Genomic DNA, 20,851 nt, shown 5'->3' on the forward strand with positions numbered 1-20,851 from the left:
AAAATCCTACAATGTGATTTTCTGGATTTTTCCCCCTAATTTTGTCTGTCATAGTTGAAGTGTACCTATGATGAAAATTACAGGCCTCTCTCATCTTTTTAAGTGGGAGAACTTGCACAATTGGTGGCTGACTAAATACTTTTTTGCCCCACTGTATATCTCCCTCACTAACTTTAAGAGTCAGCTGTCAGAGCAACTTACCAATCGCTGCAGCTGTACATAGCCCATCTGTAAATAGCCCATCCAACCAATTACCCCAATTACCTCATCCCCAAATTTGTTTGAGTTTTTCTGTTCTTTTGCACACCAGTATTTCTATTTGCATGTCCTCATCTGCACATATGTCACTCCAGTGTATTTGCTGAATTGTAATTACTCTGCCACTTTTGGCCTATTTATTGCCTTACCTCCTTACTTCATTTTGCACACACTTTATACAGATTTTTCTATTGTTTTATTGATGTATGTTTGTTTATCCCATCTGTAACTCTGTGTTGTTTTTGTCGCACTGCTTTGCTTTATCTTGGCGAGGTCGCAGTTGTAAATGAGAACTTGTTCTCAACTGGCCTACCTGGTAAAATTAAGGTGAAAAAAAAAGTACAAATAAATAATGATAAAGTATTTTCTTGACTCTATTTGAACTGCATTGTTGGTTAAGGGCTTGTAAGTAAGCATTTCACGGTAATGTCTACACACCTGTTATAGTTGGCGCATGTGACAAATACGATTTGATTTGATTTTGATTTGAATTGAACGCTTTATCCGGATACTTTTTATGTATTTCTAAATATAAAGCTAGCAAGAAGTATCCTTTTTGCCCTTTTCTTTAACAAAAGGTATGGCATACCTTCACTCAATTTGAGCCCTGTTTTTAAACGAACACACCAAGTTCTTCCCAGACACGGAGGTATTTAAGGAGTGCATGGCGAAAGTATTGGAGGATTTGGCTATACCGACAAAATCTATGCATTGCATAATTGCGTCCATCAAACAGGTAAACCAACCTCTTATTTTTATAGGAAAGAGTAGTCTTCAACAAAGGCATCTTGTTGCTAGTGAAGTCGAATTAAAATAAAGACAGTTGTTGAAATGAATTACTTTCAGCACCATTTGCTGTCCACGTCTGTTTGATTATGCCTCAGCCACTCAAAAGCAGATGTCTTCTCCTGCACACTCTCTCCTCAATAATAAGTTAATGATTGAAAAAGTGTCTCATGAAATTGTAATACATTTGGTCTCCAGTCTATGGGCTTCAGAAAAACCACATAGGCTACTATTCTTTCTACCGTAGGCTATATAATTTTGTTAAATTAATTTGATGGAGCGTGGTGGAGCGCCTCAGCGCTGAGTCTCTCCAATGGCACGCTGGGCATGGATAAGCTAAATATTTTGCACCCCTGCCTTTGGCAAAGTGGGCTCTGCTTATAATAGGGCGGCATCAACACTCACCTACTGTAAATAGTCCTCATGCCACTGAGTGAGAGAAGTTATCATTGTTTTTGGGCAGAATAACACGCGGTGTTATGTGTTGTTGGAGGTCTTGGTCAGTTTAGCTCGGAAAATGCCTCCTTGGACTGCCTAATCCTGCCCAATGGGCAGGCAGCCCGTGGGGCCTAATCATGTAATTATAGTTAGAATCCATATTAATTCAATAGCATTTCTGTGGGCCTAGTCATAAAGATGTTTCAACTTGTATTGTGGCATAAACACAATCAGTCATGACTGTTAAACAATCACTTCAAATGGCTCCTTTACTAGGCTACCCGCATACATTCATCCACTCGCAACATATTTCCAGCCTCCAAATAGTTGTTCATGGAAAGAGACATCTGTTACCCAAAACACCAAAAAGTGAAATGACATTTGGTGATTGTCATTAGGCCAGAATGAATGCCTCCACTGCTGTCCACATGCATTTCTGCCTTGGTAAATTTCAGTGTTCTCGTCTAACCACATCGCATTTTGGAGCATAGGATATACTCTAGGCCGACCACCTGTATTCAAGTCCATTCACTCATATTAATGCTTCTGCCATATGGTAATAATAAATAATGTTGTAATAGCCTACAGTTTTCTTAACATTTTGTTTTCATTAGTGTGATATGCTTTACCGGTACAGCATAACCCCACTATTTATTTTACCGTGATGCTGTACAGGACCATACCGCCTTACTTTCACCCCTGTATCTGACTCTTCTGGCTGCAAAGTTAATGACTGGTGTGTTTGACACTTCCTGCAGAGTGAATGACTGCATCTTGAGAGTAAACGAGGAAGACGTGAGGGATGTGACCCACAGTAAGGCCGTGGAGGCCCTAAAAGTGGCCGGCTGCATCGTCAGGCTCTACGTCCGCAGGAGAAAAGTCCTCTCAGAGAAGATCATGGAGCTCAAACTAGTCAAAGGTCCTAAAGGTAAGAAAACCACGGAGCTCAAACTTGTCAAAGGTCCTGAAGGTAAGAAAACCATGGAGCTCAAACTTGCCAAATGTCCTAAAGGTAAGAAAACCACGGAGCTCAAACTTGTCAAAGGTCCTGAAGGTAAGAAAACCATGGATCTCAAACTTGCCAAAGGTCCTAAAGGTAAGAAAACCACGGAGCTCAAACTTGTCAAAGGTCCTGAAGGTAAGAAAACCATGGAGCTCAAACTTGCCAAAGGTCCTGAAGGTAAGAAAACCATGGTGCTCAAACTAGTCAAAGGTCCTAAAGGTTAGATAACCATGGAGCTCAAACTAGTAAAAGGTCCTAAAATTTAGAATACCATAGAGCTCAAAGTAATTAAAAGGACCAAAAGTTTAGAAAACCATAGACCTCAAAGTAATTAAAAGGTCCTAAAGGTAAGGGAGATTAAAGCTAGACACAGTGATATGATATCATCATACATCGCAGGGTGACTTCCTATACATAAGTCTACCTTAAAATGTGTTGAACTGATGGATACCTTTATGATGCTTGTTGTTGACTCTCTGACTCTCTGTGCTCATAGTGATACCCTCTGAATGACACCCTGAGAGGATTAATATAGTTCCAATACGGTTTTATTGTTGTAATACACTCCCCTCACTCCCCTTCTCTCTCTCCCTCTCTCTACCCTTCTCTTTTCCCTTTCTCTCTCTTACTCTTTTCCTCCCTCCCCTTCTGTTTCCAGGGCTAGGGTTCAGTATTGCGGGGGGAGTATGGAACCAACACATTCCAGGCGACAACAGCATCTATGTCACCAAGATCATTGAGGGAGGGGCTGCACACAAAGACGGGAGGTTGCAAATAGGAGACAAACTATTGGCTGTAAGGCCCTGTAACTTCATCTTCTCCTTACTGAAAGACAGTACCCACTGGGCACAGACGTCAGTTCAATGTCTAGTTTTTCAGGGGAACTGCTTGGACTCTGACTGGCCGTAGAACTATCACCAGCTCTAACCTCTGCTACCCGGAATGGTACCGTAGTGTCGAACAACATACCAAAACCAACATACCATAACCCAAGATCCTCTTTCTTTACATTTTTAATGGTATTTCGTACCTTTATGCAATACAGCCCTTGCTCCGGATTACAGTCAAAAACCCTCACCTTTACTATACTCCATCTGTTTCCATATTGGGAGTGTGTATTTACATAGCCTTCTCTCTCTGGGAGCTATGACCTGATTCCATGAATTACATGGGGACCTGCACAGATATCTTCCATAAAGGCCCATAGTTCTAGACTGCCAAGGGGTCAGACACCCCATTTGGTCTACATAGAACTCAACTGAGACATCCTTCCCTAGCTCTACTCTCACTTCCTTTCCCAGACAAAAGTGACCTTTTGTACTTTGGTAATACAAAATCCTCATCTTCTACACTATGGGTCAAGTTACCACCTTCTGCCTTCTCAGGTGGGTCATGGTGTATTGGGAATATGGCTCCCACAATCAGACAGCTCAGACCAACCAGCACTCCTGTAAAGCCCCACCCCTTTCCGGAGAACATATGACTGGCTAGAGGCCAACCCATACTTCCACTGCTATTGAACGCACACAGTGAGGATCGGGCGGGTTACGGAATCTTCGTTAGAGAGGTGACCCCGAACCCTATTGGTATTCGGTTCTTCTCCTAACTCTGTGTTTGTTCGACAGTGTCAGTGTGTCTTACCCTCCCGCAGTGTGTAATATGGACACAGGTGGCTCTTTCCGCTATTTGTACTGCAAAGGCTGTCACCAGTAGCACCTACCAGGTGGTCCTTTCCACCGTGGCTGTTTCGTCTTTTTTCTTGAGGGATTGGACCCAGACCCAGTCTCCTGGTTGGATTGAGTGAATCACCTTCTCCTGTAATTCACCTGTTGGGCACAAAATCTTGGCCATACGGGTTTGGTTAACAAACAGTCTTCTCATGTGTGCTGCTAGTATATCTTAAACTTCTATGTCTACCTGTTCTGGTCTCTCTAACTCTGGCATTTCTTTATGGTCTACCTGATTAGCTGAAATGTAATCCATTGTTTAAAGAAATAGATCCTAGTAAACCAACTCTAGGGATAATATCTTGACCTAATTTGTTAGCTACCATAATCGTGTCCGCCAACAAAGTTGGGAACGCTTCTACCCATTTACTATATTTATCTATTATTAAAAAAATGTTTTAAGTAGTTCGTTATCTCATAGGCCACAACGTCTTTCCTAACCTGCAGTGTTTCCTAACCTGCTCTACCATCCTTGCTCCCTGTTGACACCTGGCTCCGCCCATGTGTCAATATTGCTGCATATCTAAACAGTGACTTAGGTAGGCTGATACTGATCAATAGTAGCCAATTTGAAGTGCATATCTCTTCACCTCTCCTAGCTCTGCTAGAGCCCACCCTACCAGGTTCTGTTTGATGGTACGGCTTATCCTGGGACGCAACACAGGGGCCCCACAGGTGTGTGTGTTTAGACCCTTCTTGTACTTCCTGTTCACCCACGACTGCGTGGCCATGCACAACTCCAACACAGTGGCGGTAGGCTTGATCACCAATGGTGATGAGACAGCATAAAGGGAGGAGGTCAGATGTCAGTAAGACCAAGGGCTGTAGTGGAGCGGGTCAATAGCTTCAAGTTCCTTGGGGTCCACATCACTAAGGACTTAATATGGTCCACACACAACCGCACAGTTGTGAAGAGGTCACAATAGGTCCTCTTCCACCCCAGGAGGCTGAAGAGACTTGGCATGGGCCCTCGGATCCACAAAAAGTTCTACAACTGCACCATCGAGAACATGTTGACCTTCTGCACCACCGCTTGATATGGCAAATGCACTGCCCTCGATCGAAAACCGCTACAGAGAGTGGTCTGGACAGCCCAGTACATCACCTCTATATCAGCAGAAAGGCCCAAATAAGTTACCCTTCTGCTACCGTCCGGCAAGCGGTATCGGAGCATCGGCTCTAGGACCAACAGGCTTCAAGACAACTTCTACCCCCAACCCATAAGACTGATAAATAGTTAATTAAATGGTTACACAGACTATCTGCATTGACCCTAACCCTAACCCTAACCCTATCTCAAATCAAATCAAATTTTATTTGTCACATACAGATGGTTAGCAGATGTTAATGTGAGTGTAGCGAAATGCTTGTGCTTCTAGTTCCGACAATGCAGTAATAACCAACGAGTAATCTAACCTAACAATTTCACAACAGCTACCTTACACACACAAGTGTAAAGGGATGAAGAATATGTACATAAAGATATATGAATGAGTGATGGTACAGAACGGCATAGGCAAGATGCAGTAGGTGGTATAGAGTACAGTACATACATATGACATGAGTAATGTAGGGTATGTAAACATTATATTAAGTGGCATTGTTTAAAGTGGCTAGTGATACATTTTTTACATGTATGGCAGCAGCTACTCAGTGTTAGTGGTGGCTGTTTAACAGTCTGATGGCCTTGAGGTAGAAGCTGTTTTTCAGTCTCTCGGTCCCTGCTTTGATACACCTGTACTGACCTCGCCTTCTGGATGATAGCAGAGTGAACAAGCAATGGCTCGGGTGGTTGTTGTCCTTGATGATCTTTATGGCCTTCCTGTGACATCGGGTGGTGTAGGTGTCCTGTGTGTGTGTGCCATTCAAAGGGTGAATAGGCAAGACAAAAAGATTTAAGTGCCTTTGAAATGGATATGTTTCAGGTGCACCGGCTTGAGTCTGGACAGCCCAGTACATCACTGCAACACTGCTTGGTTTTTCATGTTCAACAGTTTACCGTGTATGAAGAATGGTCCACCACCCAATGGACATCCGTCCAACTTGACAGAACTATGAGTAGCTTTGGAGTCAACATGGGCCAGCATCCTTGTGGAACGATTTTGACATCTTGTAGAGTCCATGGCCCAATGAATTGAGGCTGGTCTGAGTGGAAAGAAGTGGTGCAACTCAATATTTGAAGGTGTTCCTAATGTTTTCTACACTCAGTGTATATACAGTTGAAAATTTATTGAAAATTAAATACAGAAATATCTAATTTATCAGACCCCTGAGTAAATACAGTTGAAGTCAGAAGTTTACATACACCTTAGCCAAATACATTTAATCAACATTTTTCACAATTCCTGACATTTAATCCTAGTTAAAATTCCTTGTCTTATGTCAGTTAGGATCACCACTTTATTTTAAGAATGTGAAATGTCAGAATAATAGTAGAGAGAATGATTTATTTCAGTTTTTATTTATTTCATCACATTCCCAGTGGGTCAGAAGTTTACATACACTCAATTAGTATTTGGTAGCATTGCCATTAAATTGTTTAACTTGGGTCAAACGTTTCGGGTAGCCTCCCACAAACTTCTCACAATAAGTTGAGTGAATTTTGTCCCATTCCTCCTGACAGAGCTGGTCAGGTTTGTAGGCCTCCTTGCTCGCACACACTTTTTCAGTTCTGCACACACATTTTCTATAGGATTGAGGTGATGGCCACTCCAATACCTTGACTTTGTTGTCCTTAAGCCATTTTGACACAACTTTGGAAGTATGCTTGGGGTCATTGTCCATTTGGATGACCCATTTGTGACCAAGCTTTAACTGATGTCTTGAGATGTTGCTTCAATATTTCCACATACTTTTCCTTCCTCATGACGCTGTCTATTTTGTGTAGTGCACCAGTCCCTCCTGCAGCAAAGCACCCCCACAACATGATGCTGCCACCCCCGTGCTTCACGGTTGGGATGGTGTTCTTCGGCTTGCTAGCCTCCCCCTTTTTCCTCCAAACATAACGATGGTCATTATGACCAAACAGTTATATTTTTGTTTCCGCAGACCTAATGTTCTGGCTGTGCCGGGTGGAGATTATAACAGTGCCGGGTGGAGATTATAACAGAACATGGCCAAGATGTTCAAATGTTCATAAATTACCAGCATGGTCAAATAATAATAATCACAGTAGTTGTCGAGGGTGCAGCAAGTCAGCACCTCAGGAGTAAATGTCAGTTGGCTTTTCATAGCCGATCATTAAGAGTATCTCAACCGCTCCTGCTGTCTCTAGAGAGTTGAAAACAGCAGGTCTGGGACAGGTAGCACGTCCGGTAAACAGGTCAGGGTTCCATAGCAGCAGGCAGAACAGTTGAAACTGGAGCAGCAGCACGGCCAGGTGGACTGGGGACAGTAAGGAGTCATCATGCCAGGTAGTCCTGAGGCATGGTCCTAGGGCTCAGGTCCTCCGAGAGAAAGAAAGAGAGAATTATTAGAGAGCATACTTAAATTCACACAGGACACCGGATAAGACAGGAGAAGTACTCCAGATATAACAAACTGACCCTTGCCCCCTGACACAAACTACTGCAGCATAAATACTGGAGGCTGAGACAGGAGGGGTCAGGAGACACTATGGCCCCATCCGATGATAACCCACGGACAGGGCCAAACAGGAAGGATATAAGCAAGCATTTCACTGTGAAGTCGATACCTGTTGTATTCGGTGCATGTGACAAATACAACTTGATTTGATTCTTTAAGGGACTTAGATTAAGTTTTGTTGTGGCTTGTTAAAAATGCCAGCCTGTTTGCCTGCTATGTCAGCTACTGTATGTAACTACATGCTAAATCAACTGAAAAGCCAAATGACCACCTCTCTCTCCTTCCAGGTAAACAGCGCTTGTCTTGAGGAGGTGAGTCACGAGGATGCCGTGGAGGCCTTGAAAAACACCCCCGATGTGGTTTACTTGAAAGTGGCGAAACCCACCAGTGTCTTCATGAACGACAGCTTCGCTCCGCCCGACATCACCAACTGTGAGTGCACACGCATACATATATGCATACAGACACACACACACGCACACATGGTGATCACAATCTTTTCACTCATCTCAGGGCAGCTGTGACAGACAGCAGGTTATTTGAAAGGAGCCATGTGGTGTGGACCAAACCACATGACTGGCTGCTGTTGCTGGCTGCTGTCCCCCATAGCTACAGTAGTAATCCAGTAGTCACAGTGAGGGAATAGGCCTATATCTTGACCAATTACTGATCATCAGAATTGGGCTTACAGTAGTCGGTATAATGTGAGCCAAATTAATTATCGCTGAATATACTCCCATGGATGTCCCCCGGTCTGCACTGCACACTAAGAACTGAAATCAATCAATGACCAGTAGTGGTTTGATAGTAGCCTACATAGCAATATCAACCAACAAGGATGGCAGAGCAGAGCGTTGGTATTATTCACTTAAAACAATGCCTCCTGTCTCACAGTACTGGACTGATGAGGTTGTAGTTTGACTTTGACCAAACATAATGGGAAATATGACATTGGTGGAAAACATTGGTTTAATCACTGTTCAGGTCACATTCAAATAGGCTCTTTAAAACATGTCACCTATAAACACCTTTATCATAGATATTGGTCACTTTTCTCATTCAAGAAACTACAAGCATTGCTTTTAGTTAATATACCTATGCTTATATTAAAAGATCCTTTATTTTTTAGTAGCTCACTTCAGTTTTGCATTGTTGCCTAAGGCAACTCCCATATTGTAACTCCCATATTTTACCTGGACAACATTATTGAGAGTTCTGTTCTGGTGCTTATGCCATTATTGAAGATTGTGTTCATTTAAGGAGATGACCTACCCCTGCCAGCCATGTGTTTTATAGTTTCCTGATCTACCTCTCTGTCTACACCAGGGAAGGCTCAAGTAGAAAGTGAGTTATTAGCCTAGTGTAGCCTAGCTCCTCCCTCACTAAGCAGCATTTTATTACAGTTTATCATAGCATTAGCCGTTAATGCTAACTTGCTATCTAACACACTGAGGCCTGTTGTGTGTGTATTTTTTCATCAGCATATTCCCCTCACAAGGACAACCATATCAGCCCGTCCAACTACCATAGCCAGCCCCATACCCCCGACACACCCGGACGCTACTCACCCATCCCCAAGAGCATATTGGGAGACGACGAGATCACAAGGTAAGCTGTGTGATAATGAACACACGCCATTTGACCACTTTTGCAAAGGGTTTCAAATCAAATACTGTATGTACATGAAGGTAGAGTTATTAAAGTGACTATGGATAGATGATAACAACAGAGAGTAGCAGCGGTGTAAAGGGGGGGGGCAATGCAAATAGTCTGGATAACCTTTTGATTAGGTGTTCAGGAGCCTTATGGCTTGGGGGGGTAGAAGCTGTTTAGAAGCCTCTTGCACCTAGACTTGGTGCTCCGGTACGAACAGTCTATGACTAGGGTGGCTGGAGTCTGACAATTTTAAGGGCCTTCCTCTGACACTGCTTGGTATACAGGTCTTGGATGGCAGAAAGCTTGGCCCCAGTGATGTACTGGGCCGGTCGCACTACCCTCTGTAGTGCCTTGCGGTTGGAGACCGAGCAGTTGCCTTGATGGTGCAGCTGTAGAACCTTTTGAGGATCTGAGGACCCATGCCAAATCTTTTCAGTCTCACGACTTAGTTTTTGCTCTACAATGCACTGTCAACTGTGGGACCTTACATAGACAGGCGTGTGCCTTTCCAAATCATGTCCAATCAATTGAATTTACCACAGGTGGACTCCAAATAAGTTGTAAAAACATCTCAAGGATGGAAACAAGATGCACCTGAGTTCAATTTCGAGTCTCATAGCAAAGGGTCTGAATACTTACGTAAATAAGGTACCTGTTTTTTATATTTAATACATTTGCAAAAATTTGCAAAAATCTTGCTTTGATTATGGGGTATTGTGTGTAGATTGATGAGGGGAAACAAATAATTTAATACAATTTGGAAAAAGGGTGTAACGTAACAGAATGGGGAAAAAAGGAAGGGGTCTGAATACTTTCCAAATGCACTGTACATGGGGCAGCAGCCTCTAAGGTGCAGGGTTGAGTAACCGGGTGGTAGCCAGCTAATGACGGTGACTGAGTTCAGGTCAGGGTACTGGGTAGAGGCCGGCTAGTGATGGCTATTTAACAGTCTGATGGCCTTGAGATAGAAGCTGTTTTTCAGTCTTACGGTCCCAGCTTTGATGCAGCTGTACTGACCTCGCCTTCTGGATGATAGCGGGGTGAGCAGGCCGTGGCTCAAGTGGTTGATGAGCTTTTTGACCATTCTGTGACATTGGGTACTGTAGATGTCCTTGAGTGCAGTCAGGGTACCCTCTCGAGAGCCGTGCGGTTGCGGGCAGTGCAATGCCATACCAGGCGTTGATACAGCCCGACAGAATGCTCTCAATTTTGCATTTGTAAACGTTTTTGAGGGTCTTAGGAGCCAAGCCAAATTTCTTCATCCCTCTGAGGTTGAGAAGGCGCTGTTGCGCCTTCTTCACCACACTGTCTGTGTGGAGTGGACCATTTCAGATTGTCAGTGATGTGAATGCGCTCTGGAATAATGTCGGGTCCCGCAGCCTTGCGGGTGTTGACCTGATTAAAGACCTTTTTCACGTCGGCCTCGGAGAGCAAGATCACCCAATCCTCTGGGTCGGTAACCGCCCTCACACCCCGCACGATGTTGTCAAAGCTTGCATAAAATGAATTGAGTTCGTCTGGTAGAGAGGCATTGTTGGGCAGATCACGGTTGGGTATACTTGCTTGTGGGTAGAATAACAGTGGTCTAAGACTTTATCGCCCCTGGACTGGTGCACTTAACAAAGTAGATGGCATCATGAGGAACGAAAATTATGTGGATATATTGAAGCAACATCTCAAGGCGTCAGTCAGGAAGTTAAAGCTTGGTTGCAAATGGGTCTTCCAAATGGACAATGACCTCAAGCATACTTCCAAAGTTGTGGCAAAATGGCTTAAGGACAACAAAGTCAAGGTATTGGAGTGGCCATCACAAAGCCCTGACCTCAATCCTATAGAACATTTGTGGGCTGAACTGAAAAAGCGTGTGCGAGCATGGAGGCCTACAAACCCGACTCAGTTACACCAGCTCTGTGAGGAGGAATGGCCCAACATTCACTCAACTTATTGTGGGAAGCTAGTGGAAGGCTACTCAAAACATTTGACCCAAGTTAAACAATGCTACCAAATACTAATTGAGTGTATGTAAACGTCTGACCCACTGGGAATGTGATGAAAGAAATGAAAGCTGAAATAAATCATTCTCTCAACTATTATTCTGACATTTCACATTATTAAAATAAAGTGGTGATCCTAACTGACCTAAGACAGGGAATTTTTACTAGGATTAAATGCCAGGAATTGTGAAAAACTGAGTAAATGTATTTGGCTAAGGTGTATGTAAACTTCTGACTTCAACTGTATTTACTCAGGGGTGTGGTAAATTAGATATATCTGTATTTCATTTTCAATAAATTAGCAAAAATGTTTCAAAACATGTTTCACAATTGTCGCTATGGGGTTGTGTGTGTAGATGGGTGAAAAAAAATATTTCATCCATTTTGAATTCAGGCTGTAACAACAAAATGTAACATCAATCAAGGGGTATGAATACTTTCTGAAGGCTTCTTGTTGATTTAGTATAATCCCTCAGATTTGGATGTGTGGGTTTAGTAATCAACTGAGCGAGGTTTAGGTTATTACAAAAAGCCTTTAAACAGTCTGTTTTGGGTTCCCCAGGACAGGTTAAAGTCACCTACGACCACCTCCCACCTATCCTAACCCATCTCAGAAGTAGAAAAGGAAGCTATTAAATCAGTTAACAAACATTTCTTAGTGGAGGAATGGCAGTAGACTTCCAGAACAGTTACTTTAGAATTATAACCTAGTTGAAGACTTAAAGCTATAAATTCAAATTGTTTAGGACTGGACAAAGCCTTTAAAAGAGACACAGAAAGGTTACTTTTTGTATAGATAGAATGGTGTGTTGTTGAAATCAGCCCTGAAAACTAAACCACCAATAGTAAACTCAGAATCCACAATTTTCTAAGATGTTTCCATGTTTCTGATCAAAATTAAAATATCTGGATCTGCCTGAGAAGCCCAGATCTTGGGTGAATTCCATCATCCCTGAAAAGTGTTTTCTGTTTCCAAATGGTATCAAAATTGTCGATAAAAGTAATGCCTGCAGATCGACAGACTTTCAGCCAGTCATGGCTGCGCTAGCGGTCTACTGAATAAGCCACTTCTATGACCCAGTGGAGGAAGAGGGCCAGAGGTGAACGGACACTTCTTTAAGTCTTTCATCTTGTGAACAAGGTCTATCAAATATTTTTAAGCTGCTCCGATCTGGCCAACTTAATGTTATCCAACCCCACATTAACTATGACACACAGCTTCGTGAAGCAACCTGGTGATATCCTGATCTTTTCCCCAGGTACAGTCTTTGCCCCAGGTACAGTCTTTGCCCCAGGTACAGATGTGTGCCTCACCATCGAACTCAACACAATCGCCGGAATGATCCGGCCTCTGTCGTGGCTCCAATCAGATTGCTAGGCCAGAGCCACAGATCTCACCTGAGAAGAGGGCTGAGACACAGGCTGCGTGCAGGCCGCACCAGCCAACAGCTCTGATCCAGAGAGCACGGCCTAGGGGAGGGGAGGGGGGCCGCGGTGGTCCAGGTCTTGCCCAGGCAGTTGCTTGACTAGGACAGGGAGGGGTAGCTGGATTGGTATCCACAGCCATGGAGTGAACATCTAAGTCCCCGGCTGAAGAAAGCGGGGACGGGCTCAAAGAGATTTGAGAGTCTTAAATCCGGACACGAACAATTCTTCTCCTTCTTTCTGGTTCCAATGCGCATCCATTCACGCTCACCTGGAGACGAACAATGCGCAGCCATTTTCTGGTTCAAGCCTCGAACGATTCTTCTCCTTCTTTCTGGTTCCAATGCGCATCCATTCACGCTCACCTGGAGTCGAACAATGCGCAGCCATTTTCTGGTTCAAGCTAATATAGGGGTGCAATGGTGGAAATGTATCATAGTCGAGGAAGGTCCCATTATGATTCTCTTGGATGTTTTGATAGGAAGCATTTCAAGATGGCAATAGTCTCCAAGAATCTTTATTCCATTCAAGGTGCTCGGTCAAATGTTTTACTTCTTCATGAAGAGTAATAATCCTTTCTTTAGCTGCATGAAGTTCAATACATTTTTCACAAATAAAGGTATCCATCGGACCTTTCCCCGTGACAACTACGAACATGTCGCAGATTACATTTGTTTTCATTGCCGACAGTCCAAGGAAACAAACATTTCCTGTTTCCTCCACCATGAATCAATGAATGGGATGACGCTATAGCACAAAATCATTTTGTTGAAATATTTCAGTTTTGTTGAAATATATGACTTCTATCTCATTACTTCAGTGATGTGAGAAACGTTGTTGTTTGACGAGCAGGTGTCCACATACAAAGGTATGCTTGGCTTCAGCAAGGGAGGTTTTTTAGGATCAAATCTAACTGAATAGGCCCAGGCAAAATCCTAGAGGAAATCCTGGTTCAGTCTGCTTTCCAATAGACACTGGGAGACAAATTCACCTTTCAGCAGGACAATAAGCCTAAAACACAAGGCCAAATATACACTGGAGTTGCGTACTAAGACGACATTGAGTGTTCGTAATGTCAAATGGACTCGGGATAGTGAAGTAATGATGGTGAATATAAAGACGCAGCATAGCAGTGTCCTCTGCTGTCTTTGTCTATGCTGCCTTTCTGAGGAAATAATGGACCAGGGGTACTCATTTGAGAAGGTCCAGTCATACAACTTTCCTAGGTGGCAATAGACCGGATGTATATTGTCATGTATCGGTGTTGTTAGAAAATCCCAACCTCGCAACCCATGTGACCCCAGACTGAAATTGTTCACACACATCTTGTAGGTAGTTGTAAAGATAATTTCCTGCAATTGTATACATTATTCCATGGAGCGAAAGGAAAATTTAGCCCGTTTTAAAACTAATTTCCTGAAATTCTACACATTTTCCATGTCTTGTGTGTGTTCATATGATACCAGGAGTCGAATGCCAACCGAGTTCCCCCCCAAAAAGTGGGACCCGCAGTCCGTATTGACCACGTTCTGGGTCCGGATATTGGTCCGCCTTTTGAGAATGGCTGTAACAGACCAGACATACGTGTAATGTTCGCAATCACCACTAGAGGGAATGCTACATCCAAAAATAGGACTGGAGTAACTAAACTTCACCTTTTGGGTCTGGGCTTCGACTTTGTGTGTGTATCAGTTTGTAACAGGGTGTACCGTATGTAACATAGGTGTGTGTGTTCTGATTTAATGGGTTGTACTTGTACTACACGGTGGCTGTATAGTACCAACCTCTAACAGTGTGTGTGTCTAGTGGTTAGAGCTTTGGGCCAGTAACTGAAAGGTTGCTGGATTGAATCCCAGAGCTGACAATGTAAAAATCTGTCATTCTGCCCCTGAGCAAGGCAGTTAACCCACTGTTCCCCGGGTGCTGTGGATGTTGATTATGGCAGCCCTCTGCACCTCGCTGCTTCAGAGGGGTTGGGTTAAATGCAGAAGACACATTTCAGTTGAAGGCATTCAGTTGTACAACTGACTAGGTATCCCCCTCTCCCTTATATTTGTGTGTGTGTTTCAGGGAGCGCAGGAAGGTGGTGTTACACCGTGGCTCTACAGGCCTGGGTTTTAACATAGTAGGAGGAGAGGATGGAGAGGGAATCTTTATTTCCTTTATCCTGGCTGGTGGACCTGCTGACCTCTGTGGAGAGCTCCGGAAAGGAGACCGCATCATCTCAGTAAGAACACACACACGGAAACGTGATAGTCTCTTATTGATTTCTTGTGATTTATGAGTATTATTGACGAGGTTAAATTGACTGTAGATCTCCATTGACATGCCTTGTTCATTTGCTGTTCATTGATCAAACTGTGTGTGTTTAGGTAAACGGGGTTGAGCTCCACAGTGCAACCCATGAGCAGGCAGCTGCTGCTCTGAAGAACGCTGGACAGACGGTCAACATCGTAGCCCAGTACAGGCCAGAGGGTGAGAAATACTAATACTCCTACAGCACATTTTTTGCCTGAGATCAAACAAAGACAGAAATTGACAAGAGGAGATATTTGCAGATTGATTAAGAGAGAGATCGAATGACAAAATAGAAGCGAAAGAGTGAGAGCCCACTCATGGAGCCTGATGTGAGTGTGATCTGTGATGTGCGTTTGCTGTCCCCCGTGGTAACTGCAGAGTAAAAAAGGTCACAGCTCTGGTAAACAGGTTACACACACTGATTGGGTTATCTACTCTAATGTCATGGCAACAGGACCCTCATGGCAACAGGACCCTGTTGGGGAAAGAGGTGAGAGTGGGCCTCCCTGGCAGAAGTGAAAGCCATAACACACACACTCACCTCACTCAGTGTCATGAGGGTGTGTAATTCCAGGGTTTTTCTTTATTTTTACTATTTTCTACATTGTAGAATAATAGTGAAGACGTCAAAACTATGAAATAACACATGGAATCATGTAGTAGCCAAAATAGTATTAACTATTTAAAATATATTTTATATTTGAGATTGTTTAAAGTAGCCACCCTGTGCCTTAATGACAGCTTTGCACACTCTTGGCATTCTCTCAACCAGCTTCATGGGGTAGTCACCTGGAATGCATTTCAATTAACAGGTGTGCCTTGTTAAAAGTTAATTTGTGGACTTTCTTTCCCTCTTAATGAGTTTGAGCAAATCAGTTGTGTTGTGACAAGGTAGGGGAGGTATACAGAAGATTGCCTTATTTGGTAAAAGACAAAGTCCAAGAACAGCTCAAATAAGCAAAGAGAAATGAAAAAATGTCAAGAACTTTGAACATTTCTTCAAGTGCAGTCGCAAAAAACATCAAGTGCTATAATGAAACTGGCTCTCATGAGGACCGCAACGAGAAAGGAAGACCCAGAGTTACCTCTGCTGCAGAGGATAAGTTTATTAGAGTTAATTAGAGCCTCAGAAATTGCAGCCTATATAAATGCTTCAGAGTTCACGTAACAGACACATCTCAACATCAATTGTTCAGAGGAGACTGCGTGAATCAGACCTTCATGGTCAAATTGCTGCAAAGAAACCATAACTAAAGGACACCAATAAGAAGAGACTTGCTTGGGCCAAGAAACACGAGCAATGGACATCAGTCCAAATGTGAGATTTTTGGTTCCAACCTCCGTGTCTTTGTGACATGCAGAGTAGGTGAACGGATTATCTCTGTGTAGTTCCCTACGTGACGAATGGAGGAGGGGGTGTGGGGGTGCTTTGCTGGTGACACTGTATGATTTATTTAGAATTCAAGGCACACTTAACCAGCATTGCTACCACAGCATTCTGCAGCAATACGCTATCCCATCTGGTTTGCGCTTAGTGGGACTACCATTTGTTTTTCAACAGGACAATGATCCAACACACCTCCAGGCTGTGTAAGGGCTATTTGACCAATAAGGAGAGTGATGGAGTGCTGCATCAGATGACCTGGCCTCAATCCTATTGAGCTGGTATGGGATGAGTTGGACCACAGAGTGAAGGGAAAAAAATATATTTAAAAAAATCAGCCAACAAGTGCTTAGCATCTGTAGGAAAAACATTCCAGGTGAAGCTGCTTGATATTTTATTTTTAAACTAGGCAAGTCAGGTAAGAACACATTATTTACAATGATAGCCTAGGAACAGTAGGTTAACTTCCTTGTTCATGGGCAGAATGACAGATTTTTTTTTGTCAGCTCGGGGATTCGATCTAGCAACCTTTCAGTTGCTAGCCCAATGCTCTAACCACTAGGCTACCTGCCACCCCATTCAATCAATGCCAAGAGTGTGCAAAGGGTTGCTAATTTGGACAATCTAAAATATATTTTGATTTGTTTAACACTTTTTTGCTTGGTACATGATTTCATGTGTGTTTTTTCAGGGGGGGGGGGTTTCTCCAAAAAACCCTTGAATGAGTAGGTGTGTTCAAACTTTTGAGTGATACTGTACCTGAAAGTAAAGGCGTTCATCTCAGTCCAACTACAGGACTATCACATATCAGGTGAAGACCCAGATGCAGACGGTGTCGAAGTCACAAAAGCGTTGGAGTAACAAAACAAAATGGCAGGCCGTCTCGGGGTCAGGGCAGGCAGAGATCAATAATCCAGAGTGGTGTGACAAGGTACAGAACGGCAGGCCGTCTCGGGGTCAGGGCAGGCAGAGATCAATAATCCAGAGTGGTGTGACAAGGTACAGAACAGCAGGCCGTCTCAGGGTCAGGGCAGGCAGAGATCAATAATCCAGAGTGGTGTGACAAGGTACAGAATGGCAGGCCGTCTCGGGGTCAGGGCAGGCAGAGATCAATAATCCAGAGTGGTGTGACCAGAGTGGTCAGGGCAGGCAGAGATCAATAATCCAGAGTGGTGTGACAAGGTACAGAACGGCAGGCCGTCTCGGGGTCAGGGCAGGCAGAGATCAATAATCCAGAGTGGTGTGACAAGGTACAGAACGGCAGGCAGGCTCAGGGCCGGCAGAATGGTCAAAACCAGGAAAACAGAAACTAGAAAGCGACAGGCGCAAGGGGAAAATCCACTGGTAGGCTTGACAAACAAAACAAACTGGCAACAAACGAACAGAGAACACAGGTATAAATACACTGTGGAAGATGGGCGACCCCTGGAGGGGGGTGGAGACGAGCACAAAGACAGGTGAAACAGATCAGTGTGCGACAAGGACAACACTCCCCCTAACCAGGGCTTCTGTGCTACCTGCCACTGACATGAAAGTTCTTTCTCACTTCACTATGATTGGGTTACAGATTGGACACTGCAAGGCATGCTGATATTCCACTTGTCTACGGTACCTCAGCTCAGGTCATGTCTCTCACCTCTGTGGGTGTTCTGTTTGCTCTACATATCATTACCCTTTACTGTTTTTGGTCTGTCCACACTTGTTTTGGGCCCTTCAAAGGTAGAGGGGTTTTAAAGGGGTTCAGTGATTGTCAGATCTGGCCCTGACCAGAGGTTCAACCTTGACCAGGCCTCATTAAATCACCATTACCACTATTACCCTATTTACCACTACTCTCTCTCTCTCTCTCTCTCTCTCTCTCAGTATGGCCCTTATCCTCATCGTGCACTGTTGAGGGGCTGTAGAGTATCCTGCTGGCTGTGTGGCTGGCTGTAGCCCCCCTTGCTGTAGGTTAAGGGTACTGAGGTGTAGCTAGTTAGTTATTTGCACATAGAGGAGTAAGTAAGTAGATAAGAGGCTTTCAACTAAATACTTCAACAGTAAAGAGTGGAGGGAGCTTGGCATTATAATGTGTCAAAGATTCTGGGACTGAATGGGGAGTTGTAAGTACAGCTAGATCCCGATCCCGTTTCAGTTTCTAACGCCCATTTCTCGGCAGCTGAAAACCACGAAGGCAGAAAAGCCACACGGTGAGTGAGAAAACCAACCAGACAACAGAGCAGAGCAGGGAGTGTGTTATCAGTGATGTGATCTATGATGAATGGTGGAGATTGTTTGTTTGATCATGGCAAACGAGACACAAATGTATGCATTTTGTGCATGGTGAGCTGCCATTTTGGAACTACACAGGAGTGAGGGGTTGGGGGATTGTGTGTGTGTGTGTGTGTGTGTGTGTGTGTGTGTGTGTGTGTGTGTGTGTGTGTGTGTGTGTGTGTGTGTGTGTGTGTGTGTGACTAGGGTAAGAGATTGAGATCAGTAGAGTTCAGTATTTTCCAAGTAATATTGATACGTGAATCAGTGAAGTTAGATCAGGCACTTAAGTAAAAAACTACTTTACATTACTATTTATATTTTTGACAACTTTTACTTTTACTTCTCTACATTCTTAACGAAAATATTGTCCTTTTAACTTCAAACATTTTCCCCGAATGCTTAGCAGGACAAGCACATATCAAGAGAACACATGGTCATCCCTACTGCCTCTGGCCTGGTGGACTGACTAAACACAAATGCATATTTTGTAAATAATGAGTGTGGGAGTGTGTCCCTGGCTGTTCATACATTTTAAAAAACAAGAACATGGTACTGTCTGCTTTGCTTAATATAAGGAATGTTCAATTACATTTACTTTTGATACTTAAGTATATTTAATACCAAATACTGTACTTTTAGACTTTTATTCAAGTAGTATTTTACTGGCTTACTTTCAATTTTACTTGAGTAACTTTCTATTAAGTATGACTTTTGTGTACTTTTTCCACATCTGAGATCAGGACAGGTGTGGGTTTATTTATGTTATATATTGTTTTATTTGGACCCCCAATAGATTTAGCAGAAGCAGCAGCTACTCTTCTTGGGTCCACAAAAAAACACAAAACATGACAATAAATTAAACATTGATACACTGATAGACAAGGACAGTCACACAAAATTAAAAAAAACACAACGACATACAACAACAATCCCAAGAAATGATACGAACAGAAAAAGAAAGATTGTGTTTTAGAGTTGTCTGTGTGTTCATGTGTTTGTCCCCTCACAGTCCCTGCCATTCCATGAGTTGCTAGGTCCGTTTTTGAAAGGTAGTTTTGCTGTTTGCTTGAGTACTTGGAGATGGACAGGAGTTCATGTGGTTATGGCTCTGTGTAAAACTGTGTTGCTGTGAATTTGTTTTAGACTTGGGGACTGTGAAGAGGCCACTGGTGGTATGTCTTGTGGGGAATGTATGGGTGTCTGAGCTGAATGTTATTTTATTATGCAGACAATATGGATTTTTCATCACGGTAATATTTCTCATAAAAACTAGAAAGGAAGCAGTTAATCTCTCATCAACCCTCAACCAGGAAAGACCGGCTTGCTTGTTAGTTCTGTAAGTGCAGTTAAGGGCAAGGCGTGCTGCTCTTTTGTAAGGCATCTGCAGCTTTACTAGGTTTTTCTTTGCTGCACTTGACCATATTACCCAAGATGGGACAAGACCAGAGCCTGAACAACTAGTACAGTTGATTTCTGTATCAAAAACAAATAACATATTTTTTTATAACAGATGCAACATCTTCACAACAACTTTGTCAATATGACTTACCCATGATAGTTTACCATCCAATGTTATACCTGGGAGTTTAGCTTCCTGAACTTGCTCAATGGTCACACCCTTTATGACCAACTCCAGTTGAGGTTTAGGTCTTGAAGAATATTTTGAACCAAAGACAATGCTTTTAGTTTTAGATGTATTTAAGACCCGTTTGTTATTAATCACCCATTCTGATTCTGATTGTAACTCCTTATTCAGAATTTCAGTGAGCTCACCGCACTGTACATATATGATGTTAGAGAAAAAGCTTTCATTGAAAACACTCTCTGGGTTCTATTGGATAAATAACTCTCCAACCATGTGATGGCAGGTGATGTAAAGCCATAGCAAGTGAGTTATTTCAATAACAATTTATGATCAATAGCCAGGGTTGGGTAGGTTACTTTCTAAATGTAATCCGTTACAGTTACGAGTTACCTGTCCAAAATTGTAATCAGTAACATAACTTATGGATTACCCAAAACTCGGTAAAGTAATCTGATTACA

At 43.1% G+C, this 20,851-nt stretch overlaps 1 protein-coding gene across 3 annotated transcripts in view; it reads left to right on the forward strand.

Annotated features, from left to right (window-relative positions):
* Positions 1-20,851, forward strand: part of LOC112251094 (discs large homolog 1-like protein) — a 205,072-nt gene that overhangs the window by 101,764 nt on the left and 82,457 nt on the right. For all 3 annotated transcript variants that reach the window (XM_024421790.2, XM_024421799.2, XM_024421807.2), the window contains 6 exons: positions 2,241-2,410; positions 3,144-3,280; positions 8,085-8,229; positions 9,279-9,405; positions 14,943-15,099; positions 15,245-15,347. In XM_024421790.2, coding sequence (XP_024277558.2) covers positions 2,241-2,410; positions 3,144-3,280; positions 8,085-8,229; positions 9,279-9,405; positions 14,943-15,099; positions 15,245-15,347 — 839 coding nt within the window. The remainder of the gene's footprint in view (positions 1-2,240; positions 2,411-3,143; positions 3,281-8,084; positions 8,230-9,278; positions 9,406-14,942; positions 15,100-15,244; positions 15,348-20,851) is intronic.

Source organism: Oncorhynchus tshawytscha, linkage group LG01 (genome assembly GCF_018296145.1).
Source record: "Oncorhynchus tshawytscha isolate Ot180627B linkage group LG01, Otsh_v2.0, whole genome shotgun sequence".
Taxonomy (NCBI): domain Eukaryota; kingdom Metazoa; phylum Chordata; class Actinopteri; order Salmoniformes; family Salmonidae; genus Oncorhynchus; species Oncorhynchus tshawytscha.